The sequence below is a fragment of the Phodopus roborovskii genome, unplaced genomic scaffold (assembly GCF_943737965.1).
Source record: "Phodopus roborovskii unplaced genomic scaffold, PHOROB, whole genome shotgun sequence".
Lineage (NCBI taxonomy): Eukaryota > Metazoa > Chordata > Mammalia > Rodentia > Cricetidae > Phodopus > Phodopus roborovskii.
Genome location: NW_026126459.1, coordinates 21,538,937 through 21,559,641, shown reverse-complemented (window position 1 = coordinate 21,559,641; position 20,705 = coordinate 21,538,937). Strand labels below are relative to the sequence as shown.

The following is a 20,705-nucleotide window of genomic DNA, read 5'->3' as shown; positions in this document are numbered from 1 at the left end:
TTCTATTCTGTCATCAACTCACAGAAAATGAAATATTTGTTACAGCTACAATCAAAACTGAGTTTTAAACATTTCTATCTATATAACATTAGCATGTTAAATAGTTAACTTTTTGTTTGTTTTGAGACAGTTTAACCTAGAATTCTCAGAGAACTGAGAATATTCTGAGTGGTGAGTAGTGGGATTGAAGGCATGAGCTTTTAAAAGACAGTTATTTCATGCATTTATATGCAGGGTGTGTGTGTGTGTGTGTGTGTGTGTGTGTGTGTGTGTGTGTGTTTGTGTGTGTGTGTGTAGTGCCTCCCAAGGCCAGAAGAGGGCATCAGATACCAGGAGCTAGATGTACAGGAGGTTGTGAACCAACCAAAGCAGGTTGTGGGAACTGAGCTTAGCTCCTCTGGGAGAGCAGGAAGCACTCTTACCCACTAAGCCATTTCTGCCCCAGTTAACTTTTATTTATGTCCAGAAATTTAAAAATTTTTGTAATCAGAATCTTTGTGTTGCTTTTGAAAGGACTGATGTTGGTTTTCTACACATCCGTGCATCTGAGTTCTTTTGGTGAGCTCCCACGAGTCATGACATACACTCCTCCAAAGAAATTATATTGACTAAACATCTTTTAACCTTCATTTCCATAGAATTTTCCAACTACAAAAATTTTATCATTTAAGTATTTAAAGTCAGGTTTGTTTACAATTTATTTTTCGTTATTTTCAAGACTTTCCTCTGGGGCACAATTAGAGCAAGAGTAGCAACAACTACTGCTGTTAGCTCCTTCCAAATCAGTGTTCTAAACTTTCCTGATGCTGCAACCCTTCAATAGAGTTCCTCATGTTGTGCTGACCCCGAATGTAACATTTTCATTGATACTTTCATAATTTCACTACTGTTAGGAAGTTTCCAATGAGAGTGGTGACACAAGGGCTAAACATTTTTATGAAAGTGTTTCACCCTTCTTTCTGATGGTCTTAAGATCTGTCCTGACGTTTTCCTGGTTTTGTTTTGTTTTGTTTTTGTTTTTGTTTTTTACAGATTTTTTTAAAATATTTACATCACATATACAGTAATGTATGCCTGCATGCCAGAAGAGGGCACCAGATCTCATTATAGATGGTTGTTAACCACCACATGTTTGCTGGCAATTGAACTCAGAACCTCTGGAAGAGCAGGCAGTGCTCTTAACCCCTGAGCCATCTCTCCAGCCCCTCTGGTTTCCTTTACTGAGGTGGATCCCTTTTGAGTTGAACTTAACAGCTCCAAACAGGATGTTATCTTCATGGTGGGAGCGGATTACTTGTGAAAACATGGACTGTGTCTCATGGAAACAAGCCCTTCCACTCAGGACCTAGCTCCGTTTCTCTGGACCAAGGGTCCAGACCCTTTATCACACCATGTTTCGGGCAAGAGCCCCAGCCAACCATGTTTCTCTTTTATTTGTGATATTTTATTTTTTCTAATGGTGTAAAATGCAAGGATTTTGTTACTACCTGTACTTGGTACAATGGTGCAGATGTCATATGTAGGTTTATTTAGGGAAGTTTTGGAGGTGATTTGACCATTGTCACTACAGTGTGGGGATGCTGTCTCTGCTACTGTCCTTTGTAGTGTAACTTGTTAAAAATTTTCTGTGCGACATTTTTTACTTCACTCCTATTTTACCTTTACCTTGCCCTACCTGCATACACATCTTTCCGCACATACGCTGCCATTTTTTTTTTTTTTACATTGAAATGGTCCCAATTCAGTCAGCAATACTCACAGAAAAAAGGTCTTCCACTCCATCTTCTGAGAAGTATATTGCCCTTACTCAAGAACATAGCTTTCTCCTATCAGTAGATTGTGAACTCTTTAAGGGCATGGGGGTAGGGGAGGAAAGGAGTATGTGAAACGTACAAGCTCCAGTGGACTTTCCATGATTGTCCTTCCTTCTCTATCCACTCCACTTTTCTAGTTGCCTACAAAGAAAGGCTTAGAATGTCTAGTAGAACTGTTTCCTGATGGAATCAGTAAAAGGGCTACTTTGTGTAACTTGGAGTTACTAAGTGATTATGCTGAGGCTGCCTACAAGGGGTCAGGGTGTGAGTGCAAAGGGAAATAAACCACCAGACACTGCAGAAGCTATCTTGGATTCTGCAGACTTCCCTGGCTTGGGAACTGGAATTTGTGTCAAATTTAGTCAGATCTCTAATTGACCTGGGAAGTCCCTTTGGGCATCCAAATTCTATATAAAATAGCAGTATAAACATCATCACCAAGGTTTCTTTCTGAAGAAACTTTGAAAGATTCTGAGGGATGATAACTTGTTTCAGTTAAATTCACACCTCTGCTTTCTTAAATGTTCATTTTCACTCTTATTAACTAAACACTTTCTCAGCTTATGATCAAGATGGTCCTTTATAATAATATAAATTTTGCTTAGTGTGGTAGTGCAAACATTTAATTCCAGCACTCTAGAAGCAAAGACAGGTGAGTTTGAGGCCAGCCTGATCTACATAGTGAGATCTTTTTCAAAATATAAAATAATAATAATGTAAATCTCACCAAGTCCTGAAACTATTTTTCTTCCACATTTAAGCATCTTTGAAATAGAATGTCCCGTATACCTGATGATAGCTCACAATCCCTACCAGCTCCCAGAAGTCATGACACCATACCTATCAGACCTACACCAGTCTGTCCCTAGCTATCATGTAAAGTGGCATAACTGGAAACCTCCGATTCCTCAATGTTTCATTTCATCAACCCTCTAAGGACCCTCTGAAGAAATATTAGTCTGGGTGTTGTTCAACTTAAACTCTCTCTGGCAAGGTTAAAGGAAGTGCCAGCATAGAAGACTGGGTGCTGGGCCAGAAGGAAACTCCAGGAGGCAACAGTTTCTTCACAAGAAACTCAGCATTGCTAAAACTCAGTGTGGCCCCTGATAGAAGTGCATGGAAAAATCCAGACAACTTTGGATCAAAAGTTGAAGATTCAGGCTCAAATTGAAGTAATTATAAATGTGGTAACGACTTTCAGTTATAATTGTATAGACTTCAATGGTATTTTAAAGTTGTTTTAAATTAAGAATAAATGATATTTAAATAAGAATGAAACCTTAAAAGCCAAGTGATAAGAAAACAGGGTCATTATTGACAGTAGTTTTTCCTTTCATCAAGGTTTCTAAAATGAGGTGCCACTCAGTTGGTGGCACCTTAAAGTCATTGGTAGACACTTCAGAGAGTATAAGATACTGTTGCAGCTCTCAAGGTACCCATACATCTAGAAATAGATGGACAGTGTGCTCAGAGTTGAATAAAAGCACACAATAGAAATAAGACAAAATAAGGTTTTTTCCCCAAACAGTTACAAACAAAAAGATGTGGCCACTTAGAGGAAGGTGAGGTCACATTCTGGTAAGGGAAGCACTAAAGGGCCTTGAAGAATGGAAAGGATTTGAACTGGAGGACAGGGACAGGACAAAGTAGAAAAGTAAGATTTTTTTTACCAAATGCTTGGAAAGGGAAGTGTCTCCAGGGAATACAAAGCAGTACATTTTGGCCACAGAGTTCATCATTCCTTTTGACTTTACCCATTAAGGAGCCTGATGAAAATTATGAACCTTGCTCTTAGAAATAAAAGCACAAATTCATAATCAAAACAGGGTTGCATAGTATCTGTGGGGATTTCTCACTCTCAGGCAGCATAAGAAGAAAACAGCTAGGGAGATAGCAAAGTGCCAATGGCTATGGTGTGTACCTGACTTCTCTGGAAAGAAATGGAGACCCATCCAGACTGCTTACCTAGGAACTGACAGAGCAGGATACACTTGGGAATCGACTCCAGCACTGAACTGGATGATTTGGGCTTCTGAGCAGGTAAGACAGTCTTTAAAAGGTAGCTAGGGAATGAAATGCCCCCCCCCACACACACACGTTTTATATTTAATATAAGAAGCACTGAGGAGAAATTACAGATTGTCAAGGAGAATATTCAAAACTCTGGTTTAGGAAGATTAATTTTTGGAGTGTCAGTATATGAGGCAGAGGGGGCAGTTAGTTTATTGCAGTTGCTTTTTATATTCTTCAAACCCATCCTCCTTATTCAGCTTTCCTGTCTCTCCTCACCAACCACCACATGGCTTTTAGAAGGCATTCACCAGTCATGAAGTGAAAGACAATCACCTGGAGGTCCCTCCTGCAATGCCTCTATTTCGCGACAGGTGGCACCATTACAGCATTATTTACAAAGCTGGTTCTTTATCTAAACATGGTGCTTCCATGCAGAAAGCTCTTTTTCAGAGGGAATTCACCCTCTGAGGACAATGTAGAATGTGAGGGGGAATGAGAGCTAGAATAAGATTGATGGACACTCCTTCTGGGTTCCAATATTCCAACTATAACAGCTACCCTGAGTGAAGCTCTATTTCTTGGCATTTAAATAAGAGGAGATGTTTATGAAAAGCTGTCTTTCAAAACAAGAAGTTTTATGTCTTTCGACGAGTATAGACTTAAATATGTTTGTGGGGTGGTGTAGCTTGGCTCTAAGGGAATTTCCTTTTATAGATGTCAAGCAGAAATTATAATCTGCAACACCAGTGAGAATCACAGGGAAGCAACAGGTTCTCTAAGAGCAGATTTATTGGCACCAGGCTAAAGTTGTAATTTATTTCTATGAAACAAGATGTGCTTTGTCATTGAGATAAAGAGCTAATTTTTAAAAGAGGGTCCTTGGACCAGTTAGAGATGGGAGTTCTCACAACTGAGACATGCAATGAGTTGTATGTGGAGTTGTGTTGGTCCCAAACAGAAGAATTTACCGTGAAGGCATGGAGACTGATGTGGAGTTGTTTCCTCTTAAAATGTGACCCCCTGGCAGGTGGTGCTCGCACACACCTTTAATCCCGGTATTTGGGAGGCAGAGGTAGATGGATCTCCTGGTCTACAGAGTGAATTCCAGGACAGCCAAGGCTACACAGAGAAACCCTGTCAGGAAAGGGGGCTCTTCCTGAAGAGAGGGTGGAGGCTTTGGGAACTCAAAGCCCAGAAAGTTAGGACATCACAAGACCCACCCCTGAAAGGTTATGTAAGCAGTGGCCCTGGTGTGTAAGACTCTTAGCTGAAGCTGTCTGCAAGTGGGGCAGGGATGCAGCTTTTGGGGGTAGTCACTCATGCTGGAGTAGGCTGTCTCCTGATGCAGTAAGTAATATCTCCCCCTCCCCCCGTTAAACCACCCAATCAAATCACTGGTTCACTAATGTAGACTTGGATGGAACTGCCCCCTCCATTTGTCTTTGGTGAGTAGAGGAGTCCATTCTCAGGAGACCACAGACATTCCTTAGGCTCTGGGGCACCAGCAGCACTTTGACAGATTTCTACTATTGTGGGTTTGAAAGTATTGGCAGGATTGCACCTCCTGAGAGGTGTCGGTGTAATTAAAATTCATCAAGTAAGTGGAAAATAATGAGACAGAGACGGCCATTTCACTTCCTGACAGGAAATAAGCTGGAGGCTCCAGGAGGCATGGATGCTGGACATCCCAGCCTCACACAGGTCTTCGTGGATATATTTTTAATTGAAAAGTCTCATTACACTTTACTCAATGGCTCTTACCATTTTTCTAAAAGCCTGATTCTTAGTCTTTAAGGAATAAGCAGAGACAATAGCCCTTTCTGAAACTCTAGAAAAAATATATATCTGCAGGATTTTTTGGGTTTAATTTTCAATGGCTGTGGCTTCGTGAAATTCAACAATGAGGCCTGCCATAAACCCTGGGTGGGAAACTGACTGAAACTCACCAGCAGTCTGAAGAAGAAACCCCAGAGGCCAGTGGGAAATAGGGAAGGCAGAAATGAGGGGCGGGGTGGGGCAGGGCAGCCTGTGCAGAATCTCTGTGAGATGCTGGTGTAGATAAAAGGTTGAATCATTTCTTTCCGTAGGAAGATTGTTCTCTATCTGGACTTGCAGGTGATAACTATGGGGCTGGGGGCACACACGCATAGAAATAAAACTGAAGTTGGTGGCTAACGGACTCAACCAGAACTTCCTATGGAGTCTACATGAGCTATGAGCTATGCTGCCTTTGGGAATCGGGTCAAATGATGGAGGATCTGAGCCACCAGGAACAGAATGGGAGCTCACCTGAGGGAGGAAGGAATGCCTGAAAGCCTTGAACCTTTCCCTCCAACAGCAGATCCAGGCAGCCATCCGCCCCACGCAGTTAGTAGGTTATCATCCACTCGATGCTGAGAAAGGTCATGAACCAAAACATGAACTGTGATCCCTTCAAACTGAGAAGGTGGAAACTGACTAAATGAGCTTGGTTTCTTTTTCAGGATTCTCTCGGGCTCTTTGAAGATCCAAATACAAGAGCAATTAGAAAGATGATTTCTATCTAGGGTTCTTTTAAATCGGGCTATCTTGGGGTTAGGCTTTGTCGATCCCAGTCTGTGACCTTAAAGTCTTAATTTTGTGTCTGAACTGTTATGTAAAAATAGTAACAGTTCTACCTGATAGAGTTGCTGAGAGGTAAAATTGGAGCTCAATAACTGATCATCACTGTGGTAATCGATGCTGAATGTTGAAACGGTATCAGAAACCTATGTTGCTGTCCTACTCTATCTGCTATCCTGAGGGTCCCAGCACCCATACCCAGGATTGTATACCTCAAGGCTTTCTCTGGCTTTTTCTGAATACAGAGCTAGTCCTCTAGCCTTTTGGGCTCATTCCTATTTTCGCTCAAAATAAAAAGGCCCATGCTATCTTGAGAAGCTAATCATGCCCTTTTCCTTAATTCTGTCCTCAAGGGTAAGGGCCCTTTACATGGGAAAAGATTATATTAAGATGAGAGTTTCCTCAAGAGGCAAAAGCAGGTAAATCTCTTGAGTCTAAGCCCAGCCTGTTCTACATAGTGAGCCCAGGCCATCCAGGGCTATGTAATGAGACCCTGTCTCAAAAAGAAGAAGAGGGTAGGAAGGAAAGGGGAAAGGAGAGCTAGAAAGGAAAAGAAAGGGGGAAGTACAGATTTGACCTGCAAAATAAGGGCTAGAGAAATGTTTTGACTAATATGAGCACTTCCTGCTCTTCCAGAGGACTTGAATGTTTCCCAGCACTCATGTCTCTCAGCTTACACCTACCTAGACTCCAGTTCTTGAGAATCTGACACTCCTGGTTTCTGTGAGCACCATATGCATGTATGCACACACACACACACATACATTGAAGAGTCTCTGGGACCTTCCCTGTGACTTCCTGGTTGAGTCGGTCACCGCCCTACGTCCCCAGGAGAACTATAAAGAAACTCACATTTACTCAAGACCTCCTAGGACTCATATATTTTTTTCTTGCCAACAAGTTTTTCTTCCTGTCATATGCATTCTGCAAACCAAGTCTCAGGCAGTCAATTCAGTATTGGAATTTAAAGATCCAACCCCTTATCTGAGTCTCTATCCCTCTTTGGACCTCTTTGTAATAGAACCAGTTTTACATGCTACACACACACACACACACACACACACACAAACACACACAGACACACTCACACAAAGACATAGACACAATACACTCACAGATACACAAACATACATACACAGACACACACACAAAGACACACACAGAGACACACTCACACACAGACAAACACACAAAGATAGAGACACACAGACACATACACTCACACATACACACACAAAAACACACACACATACTCATACAAAGACACAGAGACACACACAGACATACACTCACACATAGACACACACAAAAAAAAACTCAAAGACACAGACACACATACACACATTCACGCACACACACACACACACACACACACACACACACACAGACGAGTCTGCTCTCAACCTTTGTTCTGGGGTAGCCTCAGAACATCTCCATCACCCAAAGGAGCTGCTTGGAGATGATGTCAGTGTTGACTCTCGGGGGAACACCTTGCAGGCATCTTCCACTAGAGGCCTGAGGCAGTTACTGTGATTTCCTCAGTGATGTATCACTCCACTCCAGAAACCCTGGGCAACCCCTCCAGAATGGTGAGTGCCACTCCATCCCTAGAACAGGTGTCATGCCCGCTGTGCCAGGGCTCTCATTCAGGAGTCACTCTATGGCAGGGTTGATGAGGGGGGGATGCTTCACGGAAAAGAAGTCTGGGTTGGTGGGGAAGGTTGGGGGGGGGATGCTTCATGGAAAAGCCGCCTCAGGCAGGTGTAGAATGCTGGCTACTAAAAGCCCTTGTACTCTGAGTATTTCTGTGCCAATCTGCACAATTCCCAGTCCAGGTCTGGGGCAGAAAGGAAAGCAGGCAGAGTTGTCAATGCTTGTCCCAACCAGGCCAAGGTCAGTTAACTCTTTAGGGCTGGAGGCAAGAAGAGAGGAGGGAAGGCATGGTCCCTACGTTTCCTATTAAGCACTGACCCACACAGCAGGCCCAGAAGCCCCACCCTTAAACCCCCTCAGTACCAGTCAGCAAGAGGGGAGATGACATCTTTTTATTAAGGTTGACACCAAGGAAAAGCATTGAGAAAGGATACACAAAGGAGGGGGAAGGGCACACAAAGTCACCACTTCAGAAGGTAGGAGGGAGGCACATCAATTAAGGAACCTCAGGACAGCCACATGCTCCATGCCCTGATGGAGGAGTGGGGTAAAGGGGAAAAGAGAGGGGAAAGCTATGATAGCCAGGGGTTCGCAGAAGGGTCTGCAGCCCCCTGAACCTAATACTAGAGCCACAAGCCCTGCCCCTGAGGGCTCACACACTACACAAGTGGACACACAAAACACAAGACATTATGGAGGCAACACCAAAAAGCAGGGGGTGGTGACATATCGACAGAAAAAGAAACTTAAGTTTAAGCAAGTATAGCCAGAAGAGACGGTTTTTGGCTGAAGACCACCCCCACACACAGTCCCTCAAACATTCCCTAAATCTGGGCTGTGCTGAACAGCCCCAAGTCTCTGCCTGTAAACTGGGCACTTTGTTCTCTAGGTCCAGTGAGTGGAAAACAATCCCAGATGAAGCCAGTGACAGGGCAGGTTCTACTCTGCATGCAAAATCCAAGAGCTTGAGCTATTGTGTCTTCATGCACATTCATAGCCAGCTCCTCCCAGCCCAGGGGCCCTTGGAACCCCATGCACCCAGATTGCTAAGGCTGCAGTTCCCTCCTCGAGCTTCCTTTACCAATCAACAGCCGCAGAGATCTGTGAGGGGAGAGGCTTCTGCAGAGTACTGTATGTCTTGGATTCCAGCAAAGGGGTGAATTTCCTGTTACCAGAACAGAATATACCCCAATTCCTTAATTTCTAGGTAAATAGAGATTATTTGCCAAAGTCCTAGATGAGTCCTTGTTCAGAATAGAAAAAGCAGAATTTTATTTACATAATTCAATGGTCCTCCTGTTTCCTGGGAAGAGGGGAAAGGACAAGGTAAGGGGGATGGATGGGAGTCCCAGAGATGGACACATCCTCTCCGGGAACCTCACCTTTCTGCAGTTTAGGTATGATGCGTGGTTGGGTGGAATTCATGATGCTTCCAAAGTCTTTCACCCTACAATTTCTTAAGTGAGGGAGTCTCTCTCCCTGACCTATAAGAACCACCACGTTTGGAGTGAAGCACACTGCACTGCACTGTTCAGTCCCCTCACATTAAGCGCTTGAAAACCCAAAGCCCAGGTAGTTGGTGACCGAATAGGGTTTCCCTTTACAGAGAGACCTTGCCCTCCAGCTGCAGCAGGGTAATGTCAGGCAGGTCGAGGGGCTCCACAAGTGGCCCATCCTCCCCAAGGAGACCAGCACAGGGGCTCTCAGAGCGCTCACAGTGACTGGTGGGTGTGGCGGGGCTGGGCATCCCTTTCTCTTCCTCTTCCTCTTCATCATCCTCCTCCTCTGGATCACGACCCAGCAAGCCGCTGTCCCCGATCCCAAGCGAAGGTGTCTCCGGCTCGTGGGGAACACTCGGGGAGCTCCCCTTGCCGCCAGCCACGCCCAAGCCTCCCTGGCGGGGCGCGGTGGTCATAATCTGGCACATGGAGACTATGGCCCGCTGGTTGGCGCACACGTCGTCCGACAGAACCTGGATGTGCGAGGCCTGCTCATCCAGCGCCCCTCGCATGGCCCTCACGTCCTCAAACAGGGCCTGCAACTGGGCCTTGAGGTGCTCCATCAGTTCCTTCATGCCACCGTTATACTCCCCAGAGATCACATCCCCCACGGCTGGCACTGTGGACACCTCCAGAGGTGCCGGCATGTCTCCACCGTCCTTGGTCATGATCTCCAGCAGACTGTCCTCCATTGAGTGTCAGAAGCGGGCTGTGGCAGCTCTGGGTCGCGTCCAGCCGGGTCTCCAGGGTGGGGGGAAGGGTGTAGAGGGAAAGAGGTGCTGAGAGGGACGGGATGGTGCCTAGGACACCTAGGCTCCCTAGAGGGGCGGTTAGCCGACGTGAAAAGAGCGGTCCCAGGCAGAGGGCGCCGGCAGGATCAAGGAAGACAAACAATAGTCCACGGAACGAAGAACCGTCTAGGGTCCTGGAGCCAGCGTCTTCGGGCTTGCCCAGGGGCAAAAGTGCATTGCCAGCTCGCCTCCGGGATTGGTGCCTGTGTCCCAGCCGCCCTCCTGGCAACCACCGGCAGAGTGCCCGCAGGCTCTCCGGGTCACAGAGACGCTCGCAGAAAGATCGGGGTCAAGACGGGAACCTGCAGCGCGTCGTTCTCGGGACTCCCCCCCGCACCCGGGCTATCCACCAGCAGAGCCCGCGAGTGCGGCTGGAGCGGCAGGGGCGGGTCTCCCGGCCGCGCCGCGGATGCTCCCCCGTTTCCTAGGCGACGCACGGCACGTAAATGACGTGTGTCTCCATGGCAACGAGGAAGTGGAGAAGAAAGGGAACTCGGTTCCTAAAGCTGCAGTGGAGCTCTCTTGTAAGGGCTGACGGGCGGACGGGGCGGGGACGCTGCAGTGGCCTCGGAGAAACTGCAAAGAGCTTGTGGCTGCAATGTTTAATAGGACAGCATGAGAGAGCAGTTTGCTGCACGCCCCCACCCCCACCCCCAAAGCCCGAGAGAGGCGGGTCTGCCTGGGAGGGCTTTTCACCAGCTCTCTGCATTCCTTCCTAGGAGAATGGCACTAGAGTCAGACCCTGTGCTTGTCCTCCAGCAGTCGGTGGGACTGGGTAGAGAGGCGATTGTTAATAATCCCAGGCGAGCTGGCCATGCCAGGCTTGGCGGTTCGGAGGAAGGCGGAGGGCACGACCAATTTCTTCCTCTCCCTTCTGCTGCATAAAACAGTTCTCTCGCTCCAGAGAGCTCAGGGTGAGATTCTGTCGCTTTTGGGACCCAACTGCTTCTACCCAGGTTGCTGGGAGTTTTTGAGAATGGTGAAGCTAACTAAGTACTTAAATTGTGAGAGTGAAAACTCCATAACAGGTTCCCCTCTCCTGCACCCTCCATCACGGAATCCCCGGCGCTTAAAATAGCATCTGAGACGCAGAAAGCAAATGCTCGATGTGTCTGTAGAATGGATACTTAAATAAAAGCCACCAAGTACCATTCCCTTTCCCAGGATTCACCACCCCACACAGAAAGGACTTAAAGAGACCTAAATACAATTTCGTTTCTGCCCTTAATGATTCAGAGACCTCAGCTGAATCGTTTCGCTTTTTTGTTTTGTTGATATGTTGGGACACTGGACTGTAGTGTTTCTAGATCTGACTAAAACTGTACCTTCACGCAACTGAGTCAATCATCCATGGCCATGGGGCCATTGCCCCAGTTCCTATGTTTAGATATCCACTAAATGCCTTTGTGGAAACTCCTCCCCCTACTTAAAGGGTAGAGCAGGAGAGGAGGAGAAGGAAGAAAAATGGGTTATAAAATACTTAAAGATTACATAAATTAGGAGGGTTGTCATCTTATAGGCCAAAGCACACTAGTATAACTTCAGTAAATAAGAAAGCCAACTGATTATAACCCCAAGTTTACAAGAATCCAGGAAGGAGAAATAAATGAACAGCGTCACCTAAATACAGAAAAAATTAAGTGTTGGTGAGTGTATTGGACACTAGTAGTTCAGCAAAAGCAAATGTATTCTTGAGTTTCCCTGGTTTTGTGTGTGTTAGTGATGAAGGAAATTTTTGTGGCACCAAAGATAGGTCTATGCCTGTCTTAGTGCTGCTAAAAATAAAAGTAATTTAAAATATCCTAAACTATCCAGCATCAGCAAGTTTAAATATATAACCTAAGGCATATATTTTGGGCAGATGTGAGGAATTTGATTTCCCAAAACAAATATGCACTCACATGCACACACACACTTGAAATGGGCAGTCAATCTTATTTGCTTGCCCTTTCAACAAATTCATGGCACTCTCCTTCGTTACCTCTCGCTTCTGCCATTTGTGCCATTTGTGGTTAATGAACTTTAGATGAACCCTAAATTCCTGGCTCATAAAAAAGTAGAAAGCATAGGGTTGTGGTGGTGCACACCTTTAGTCCCAGCCCTCGGGAGGCAAAGGCAGGTAGAGTTTGAGGTCAGCCTGGTCTTCAGAGAAAGGTCCATGATAGCCAGGGCTGTTATACAGAGAAACCCTGTCTTGAAAAACAAAACCAAAAACCAGAAAGTTTTTCCTTGGTATTCCTAAACACAAAGAAAACTTTTTTTTTTTTTTTTTTTTTTAACATAGAAGCCAAAGCCCACAATCTGAGTTTGACCTCTGAAAGCCACATGGTAGAAGAAGAAAACCAATGTCTACCAGTTACCATTTGTCCTCCAGCATGACATGTGTGTGCTTGCATGCAAATGTTCGTTGTTTGTTTTTGTTTTTTGAACTATAGAAAAATCTAGGGATGGGGAGATGGCTCAGAGGTTAAAAGCACTGTTTGTTCTTCCAGAGGTCTTGCGTTCAATCCCAGCAACCACATGGTGGCTCACAACCATCTGTAATGAAATCCAGTGCCCTCTTCTGGCCTACAGGCATATATGCAGCTAGAACACTGTATATATAATAAATACATCTTTAAAAAAAAAGAAAAGAAAGAAAGAAGAAAATCTAGAAACACAGCCGGACACCACTGAGCTTACCCAGAATGACTTCTGATCACATTATAGCAAAGGTTCTCAGAGCTTTGCAGGATCCATCCTGCTGTTCATAGTTCCCATGAGAGCCTTGCTACAGCAAGAAAAGCCTGGCATGTTCTTCAGGCTTTTTGCCATGGTTCGCTACTTCCCATCCCTTCAATGCCATGTCACATGAAAGATTCTATTTCAGTTTCTCGTCTAGTGTGTCCCACCTTCGACTTGTGAAGAGTAACCTGTACCTGGTGAAATGCTTCTCATCTTTGCTGCCAAATAAGCCTACATCAAACCAAACACAGCCCCACACAGTAGGAGCTGGCTTATGCCATCACACAAGACCCTTTGCCGCTATTGTTGAGGGTACTGTGTATGTCAAGGCTTTCAGCATCAGAATGTCATGTTGCTTAGAGGCCCTGACCATGTAGTACACAGACAGCACAAGGGGCCTGGGCCAAGAGGGAGGGGAAGTTACTGAAGAAGCACCAAAGATCATGGGAAGCAGGTGCGGAGGCCCAGGGGTGTGGCTGATCCAGGCCAGTTCCAGGTCAGACATTTGAGAGGGTAGGTGGGAACTTGGGAAGTGGAACTTGAAAATATAGGGAGGAAACATTGGTTGTGTTTGATTTAAAAACTGATCACTTCATAAATTCTGCATGAAAAGTGGATGATAAAGAGTAGGTGTGTCTAGTCTCAGGAAAAAAAGGGTAGTGTATACAGGGAATGAAGTGCAGTCTTCATTAGCTGGTTGGGTTATAAGGCTGAGTCATTGGGATGCTAGGCCATGTAGATGAGTACCCCAGGCATATTACTAACCGGCCAGAGGAACTTCCCATGAAGGAAAAAGAAAGGCCTTCACAGCCTTCAGCTCCCTGCCTTAGTCTCTGGGTATCACTGTAAGGGCTATGTTCTATCATCTCACTCTCATTATCCTGTAGGGAAAGAAGACTTCGTGCTGGAAAGGAAGTCTCTACTTTGTGTACCCAGTCCTTAGTGTCACATTTTTGTGAAAACTGCAGTTCTGATAGACCCTGCTGTTTTCCTCTCTGGTGTCAGCTGTTTATCCCCATCTTATATAGCTGGACTGCTTTTGCACAGTAAATCTGATGAAGATGCTTCTGGATTCAGGTCTAGAAGAATACACTAGCAGGGTTCTGGGGGCACATGCCTTTAATCCCAGCACTTGGGAAGCAACGGCAGGTGGATCTCTGTGAGTTTGGGGCAAACCTGGTCTACAGAGTTCCAGGACAGCAAGGGCTGTTATACAGAGAAACCCTCTCTCAAAAAAAAAAAAAAAAAAAAAAAAAGAAGAAGAAAAGAAAAAGAAAGTACACTAAATAAAGGTCAATTGAAAGTCTAGTTGCTGTACATTAGTCTAAAATACCCAGACAATACTCCCCAAATATAACTTAAGAAGCTCTGTAACCTATGGCTCATCTCAATATGATCCCTGCACCACTTTCTTTTTTAAACTTATATTAAAGACACCTAGAAGGAGGGAACCTCAACTGAGGAATGGCTGCCCCTAGTCTGGGCTATGGACTTGTCTCTAGGACACTTTCTTGGTTTGCTAATTGATAGAGGAAGGCCTACCTCACTGTGGGAGTTGCCATCCTTGCCACATGACTCTGGGTTGTATAAGAAAAGTTGCTGAATGTGAACATGGAAGCAAGTCAGTAAGCAGCATTGCTCCATAGTCCCTGCTTCAGTTACTGCCTCCAAGTTCCTGTCTTAGGCCCCTGCCTTGATTTCCTGCAACAATGGACTGTAATCTATAAGCCAAATAAACCTTTTCCTCCCAGGTTGGCTTTGGTCAATATTATATCACAGCAATAGGGAAGCAAACTAGCAAAGAAATTTTACCAGGAGTGGGGTAGTGCTGTCATGGACCTGGCCATGCGTTTTCAAGACTATTGTAGAAGCATTTGGAATTTTAGGCTGAAAAAGTTTTTAAGTGCTTAATTCTTAGTGAGCTGGTCTGCGGAAACTTGGAAGACACTTCCAAGAGGACTGAATATGATGGAGGTCTGGCTTGTGAAGTTTCAGAGGGAAGCAAAGACTATCGGGGATGTTTGTGTGATATTTTGGGTTAATAGTCTATGGAAGTGAGAGCTTTGCTTTACTAGGACAATCATAGATGATTGACTGGGCCTCAAGAATCAGCTGCGGTTAAGAGACCAGTACCACTGAGGGAAAATTTTCTGGGGCATATTTTCTCAGGATCATCACCCAGAAGGACTTCTAGTTCATCGGGAACAACTTTTCTTGACAATTTACTTCTCACAGTTTCAGTCAAATAGGAAACGAATCAATTATCCCTGTGCCTATGTATGTGTACTACTCTCCCTTTCTAGTTTGTTATATTCTGAGGACATCTTTTTTTGTTTGTTTGTTTTGCTTTTTTAAACAGGGTTCACTGTGTAGCCTAGGATAGCCTTGAACTCTTTATCTTCTTGCCTCAGACTTGGAGGTACTAGGATTGTAATGCCTTATATTTACTTATTTATTAATTAATTTTATTAAGGTGTTGTACACAGTTCAGCCATACCTGTGTGGAGATCAAAAGAATTTGCAGGAGTCGGTTTTCCCCTTTAACTTCAGATCTTCAGGCTTGGCAGCAAGAGCCTTTATACATGATCCTTCCTACCAGTGTCCCAGTGGTGTTTTGACTGTGATAAAACAGACGCCTTTATGTTCCCTGCTCACCTCTTTTCCTGTCTGTTCTAAAATGAAACCACACAAGAACACTCCGCAATATATAACAGAGAATATAAAAAGCTCAGGGCTGCAAAACTGAATCTAATCAAGAGCTAAACATGGAGCAGGAAAGTGACTTCCTGGGGATGGAGGTTAGTCTTGAAATAGCCCAAGGTGGCCTATCTTGCTTTCCACAGCCTCCCCAGGTCTCCAGGAAGCAAAAGCAAACTTCAAATGAAATTTTCTGGTGACTGTCTGGATCAAATGAATTAAACTGGGACCAGATTGTCCTCAGAGGGTCATCCCAAGGATCCATCTGGCCCATCCATCACTATTATTTTCACACCCACCTCCAGTTGCTTGTGTTATTAAAATCTGTTCTCCCTCACCAGAGGCATTAATGGCACTGCTTGGCAGAACAGGCCATTAACCATGAAACTGTCCACAATTTCACATAATTCACACTGAAATTTCTGGTGTTGAAGTTTCAACAAGGTATGTGGGTCATAACACCTCTCTCTTTCATACTTGTAACTTTTATTAGTGTTTGGGGGACATTCTCTTTCACAGAATATTGTGGAGAAAGGTTCCAAGATATGGAGATGGTGATTGGAAATGATGTCAATTGGAACCTAAAGTTGTAATTTGAGGCCTAAGCTAAGGAAGACAGGAAATAATAGAGATTTGAGAGAGAAAAACTTCTTAGTAGATTTTGAACTCTGAAGCAAACTATTCTTTTTATTCTTTTATCCCTTGGAAAGATGGAAACCTAGGCAAGATTTGTTTGTTTTGAGACAGGGTTATCTATATAGTGCTGGCTGTCCTTGAACTCACAAAGATCCACCTGCAGCTGTGTCTCCCCCCAACCTCCATCACCCTCCCCCCCCCATGCAGGGATAAAAGGTATGTTCCACCACCACCCAGATTTTAGGCAAGATTTTAAAGAACTTTACAATTGTGATGGAGGAATGAAAAGAAGGAGCAAGAATCCTCCATTCAGGGGGCCTTGAGGCCTGGAGACAGTCGACAGTTTGTAGCAAAGTGTTCTACTTTGTGATACAGCCACAACATGGCTGGCTGCAGAGTAACCACAAACCCAGAGCTGGGAGTCCTGAAGTCATGATACATTCTCCAGAACAATATGGCTACAGTCTCAAATGAGACCAAACACCATTCCTTCCTAGGTCCGCAAACAATTCCACATTCCACATTTCTGGCCAGGCACTTTGCCTTTCATGCCATGCCTTCCCCCACCCCCAACCCTACCCCACCCTCTCCATTACTCCCCTTTCACCAATAACAAAAGTCTTCTAGAAATGCCAACTAAGCTTCTCCACCCAGTTAACAAGTTCTGAAGACCTCCCACAGCCACCAGCCTCCACTAGGCACTGCTTTCCACCTTTATTTTCAGTCCCACCGTGGAATTCTGGTGGCTTTTAGATCTTGTAGCCTTTGCACAGCATATTTGTAAAAGGTCATCAGTGTCACCCAGCCCGATTTTGTTTGTCTCATTGTTCTGTTGTATTCTGTTACATGAATGTGCCATATTGTATTCTTAAATATTTTTCTTGTATTTTTGATGTTATAATTACATTTTTCCCCCTGCCCTTTTCTCCCTCCAACCCCTCTCATATACTCCTCCTTGCTCTTTCAAGTTCATGTCCTCTTTTCTTCTTTAATTGTTGTGTGTGTGTGTGTGTGTGTGTGTGTGTGTGTGTGTGTGTGTGTGTGTTCCTGAATACAAAAGGACAACCTGCTTAGTCTGTATGATGTTACTCATATGACCATTTGGTATTGCATAACCAATTGGTATGTTCTTCCTTGGGAGAGGGAAGCTATTCCTTAGTTGCTTGGAGTCCTTTGTGTAGGGTTGGGACTTGGTGAGCTTTTCCCCACATTGCATTTTATCTGAATTCTACTGTGGTGTTCTGATGTTGTCAGGGAGTTCTGCTGATCAAGCCAGGCAGTCACTGGCAATCATGCTCTGAATATTCTGGCACATGCCTCTTGGTGTTTATCGAACAGGCTTCTCTAAACTTTATGCATGGGTGGATTTGCAGAATCACAGACTTCAGCTCTACTGTAGCAAATTATCAAGTCAACCAACAAGGTGAAAGTTCTCACAGCCCACTGTCTTAGTCAGGGTTACTGTTATTACAATAAAACACCATGACCAAAGCAGGTTTATTGGCCTTAAGCATCCATATCACTGTTCATCATTAAAGGAAGTCAGGACAGGATGGCTATGGAGTATGCTGCTTACTGGCTTGCATCCCATAGCTTGTTCAGTCTGCTTTCTTATAAAACTTAGAACCACCAGCCCAGGGATGGCATCATCCATAATGGGCTGGGCCTTTCCCCCATCAATCACTAATTAATAAAATTCCCTACAGGCTTGCCTACAACCTGATCTTATGGAAGCTTTTTCTCAACTGAGGCTCCCTTCTCTTTGACAACTAAGCTCATGTCAAGTTGGACAAGAAACTAGCCAGTACACCCACATTCTCTCCAACACTTTGTATTGCCAGACTTTTAGTTATTGGTTTGCTTTCTACAGAATTCCATTTTCTCAGAACAATACTTGTAACATAGTGGGTATACATTAAATATTGAGTAAATCAGTGTGTCTTAAATTTAAAGCATAAAAATTGTCTGTTTTGTCTTTTTGTTACTGATGAAGAGCTTAATTCCATTGTAGCTAAAGAATTCTTCTTATGTAATTTTAGCCTTTTGAAATGTGTTGACAGACGAATTAAAGCAAGTTGCTACTTATAACTCATGCACACATAATGTTTAAAAATGTGCTCTGTTGATATATGCCTATTTGGGCAAGTTTTTAACAAATGTATACATTATCTATAAAATATCCTGTCCTGAGTTACTTTCTTTGCTTACATGGCAAGAAAGAGTTGTTATCATCTTACCCCCATTAAGTTTGTGAGCTTGGTCTTGCATGTTTTGAAGTGATGCACATATGATCAATATTTAATTTAATAAAATATTCATTTATTTAGTCTTACGTGTATGAATTTTTTTCCTTTATGTATATGTACCCGGCTTGCATATCTGGCATGCTCAGGGGTCAGAAAAGGTCATCAGATCCCCTGGTCCTGGAGTTAGGATGGTTGTGAGCCACCATGTGGGTGTTGGGAGTCAAACCTGGGTCTTCTGTGCTTGAGCCATCTCTCTCCAGGCCTATGATTAAGAAATTTTGTCATGTTTTCTGATTGAATGTCTTTATGGTGAAGTGGTTTTTCTGTTCACTAGTAATAGTGTCTGATTTAAAGTCAAATGTTGACCGATATTAATAAAATTGTACTAACTTTCTTGTAAACCTGTTCCTTTATGTTTTCAGTGCTTAAAGTTTCAATGTAAAAGTCCCCATAGATGACTTTCATAGTCCTGTTTTCTCTTGTTTTTCTCTTTATTCATTTTGACATGCCTTGTCTTTTGTCAAGATTGGTTTATTTGTCCTTATATTAACATAATTAATTATTGGACTTAAACTGTTTTCTGAATAGTCTACTCAGCCCCTTTGACTTTCTCCCTGTAGTTCAACCTTCTTTTACCAGATACTTAGCAATGTAGATCTAGTGTATTCTTTGGCCGAATCCATCTCTTTATCAATAAGAAACAAGCGGTGGATCGATGGCTCAGTGGTTAAGAACACTTGTTGCTCTTCCAGAGGATACAGACCCAGTTCCCAGAACTTTCTTATTTGCATTTGTCCACTGTGGTAGCCACAAGCCAGATACGTGACGAAATGTGACGGTCATGATCAAGGAACTGAATAATTGGTTTTCTTTGCCTTGAGTTTGTAGCAGGTCTTTCTCTGGACTGCCAGCTCCTGAATAACAACATGAAGATTTATTATTAAGTATGAAAGCTCTGCCTTAGCTTAGTTTTGTTCCCAACTAGCTTTTATAACTTAAACTAACCCATGTATATAAATCTACTGTACATCTGACTTTCTCTGTGTCTCACTGGTGAAGCCCCTCCTCAGATTCTTCCCAGAATTCCTATCTCTGCCTGGAAGTTCCACCTATCCTCTCCTGCCTTGCTATTGGCCCTTCAGCAACATCTCTCCCTCACGTCCTTTTGTTTTGTTTTGTTTTGTTTTTCGAGACAGGGTTTCTCTATATAATCCTGGCAGTCCTGGAGCTTGCTCTGTAGACCAGGCTGGCCTTGAACTCACAGAGATCTACCTGCCTCTGCCTCCCAAGTGCTAGGATTAAAGGTGTGTGCCACTACTGCCTTGTGGTTGGCCATTCAGCTCTTTATTAAACCAATCAAAAGGTGTCTTAGGCAGGTGAGATAAAGCAAAGATACATCTTCACAGTGTAATCAAATATCCCGCAGCACGAATTAGTCTTTTTCTAAATAACAAGCAGCCATGTGTGTGACCTGAGTACAGAAAATTAACAAGCCAGATGATTGACAGCCAGCCATCAGGAGCTCTACAGTGCAACTGAGCTTCAGTTAGGCCAGGAGTGGATGATGTCAGTCTAGTTCCGTTCATTTAAGTCACTGTTTACTGTTTAACTTGAAGTGTTAAGTGGGTATGAGTTTGCAAATGCACTTTCAATAAAAAGCATTAGGTCCTTATGCTAGGAAGCCATACCTGTTGAGTAGCTAGCACAGAAGATGGTAGAGCTACACATCTTACAACTAATTCTTCAGCTTATTTTGTCCACGTCCTCACAGTGTAAGAATCCTGTACAGTGTGTTTTCAATGTCTCTCATAGCCTTTGAGGATTTGTTATCATATGCATTTCATTTACATGTCATAACACACCAATGGCTTTATTATTTCTATATTTCTTCCATGATAAGCTTCACTATGTAGTTCTGTCATTTCCGGAACTCACTATATAGACCAGGCTGGCTTCAGATTCTCAGAGATCTACCTGATTCTGCCTCTCGAGTGCTGGGATTATAGGCATGTACCACTATGCTCAACTTAT

At 43.9% G+C, this 20,705-nt stretch overlaps 2 protein-coding genes across 7 annotated transcripts in view; one reads left to right on the top strand and one right to left on the bottom strand.

Annotated features, from left to right (window-relative positions):
• Window positions 1-9,606: 9,606 nt before the first annotated feature.
• Window positions 9,607-10,369, bottom strand: Ccdc184 (coiled-coil domain containing 184). The gene has a single exon (XM_051189798.1). It carries the CDS (start codon window positions 10,270-10,272, stop codon window positions 9,682-9,684), a length of 591 nt encoding a protein of 196 aa, XP_051045755.1. The 5' UTR covers window positions 10,273-10,369; the 3' UTR covers window positions 9,607-9,681.
• Window positions 10,370-13,439: 3,070 nt separating this feature from the next.
• The window catches only part of Asb8 (ankyrin repeat and SOCS box containing 8), a 29,174-nt gene continuing 21,908 nt past the window's right edge, over window positions 13,440-20,705 (top strand). For 2 of the 6 annotated variants that reach the window (XM_051189793.1, XM_051189791.1), the window contains exon 1: window positions 13,440-13,591. The gene's annotated coding sequence lies outside the window, so the exon portion shown is untranslated. Of the gene's footprint in view, window positions 13,609-20,705 lie in introns of all 6 variants that reach the window. The other 4 variants (XM_051189795.1, XM_051189794.1, XM_051189796.1 and 1 more) reach the window with 3 other exon arrangements.

What these genes read in the sequence shown, in the direction of transcription:
- Ccdc184 (XM_051189798.1), bottom strand. Translation starts at nt 10,272, where the DNA reads ATGGAGGACAGTCTGCTGGAGATCATGACCAAGGACGGTGGAGACATG.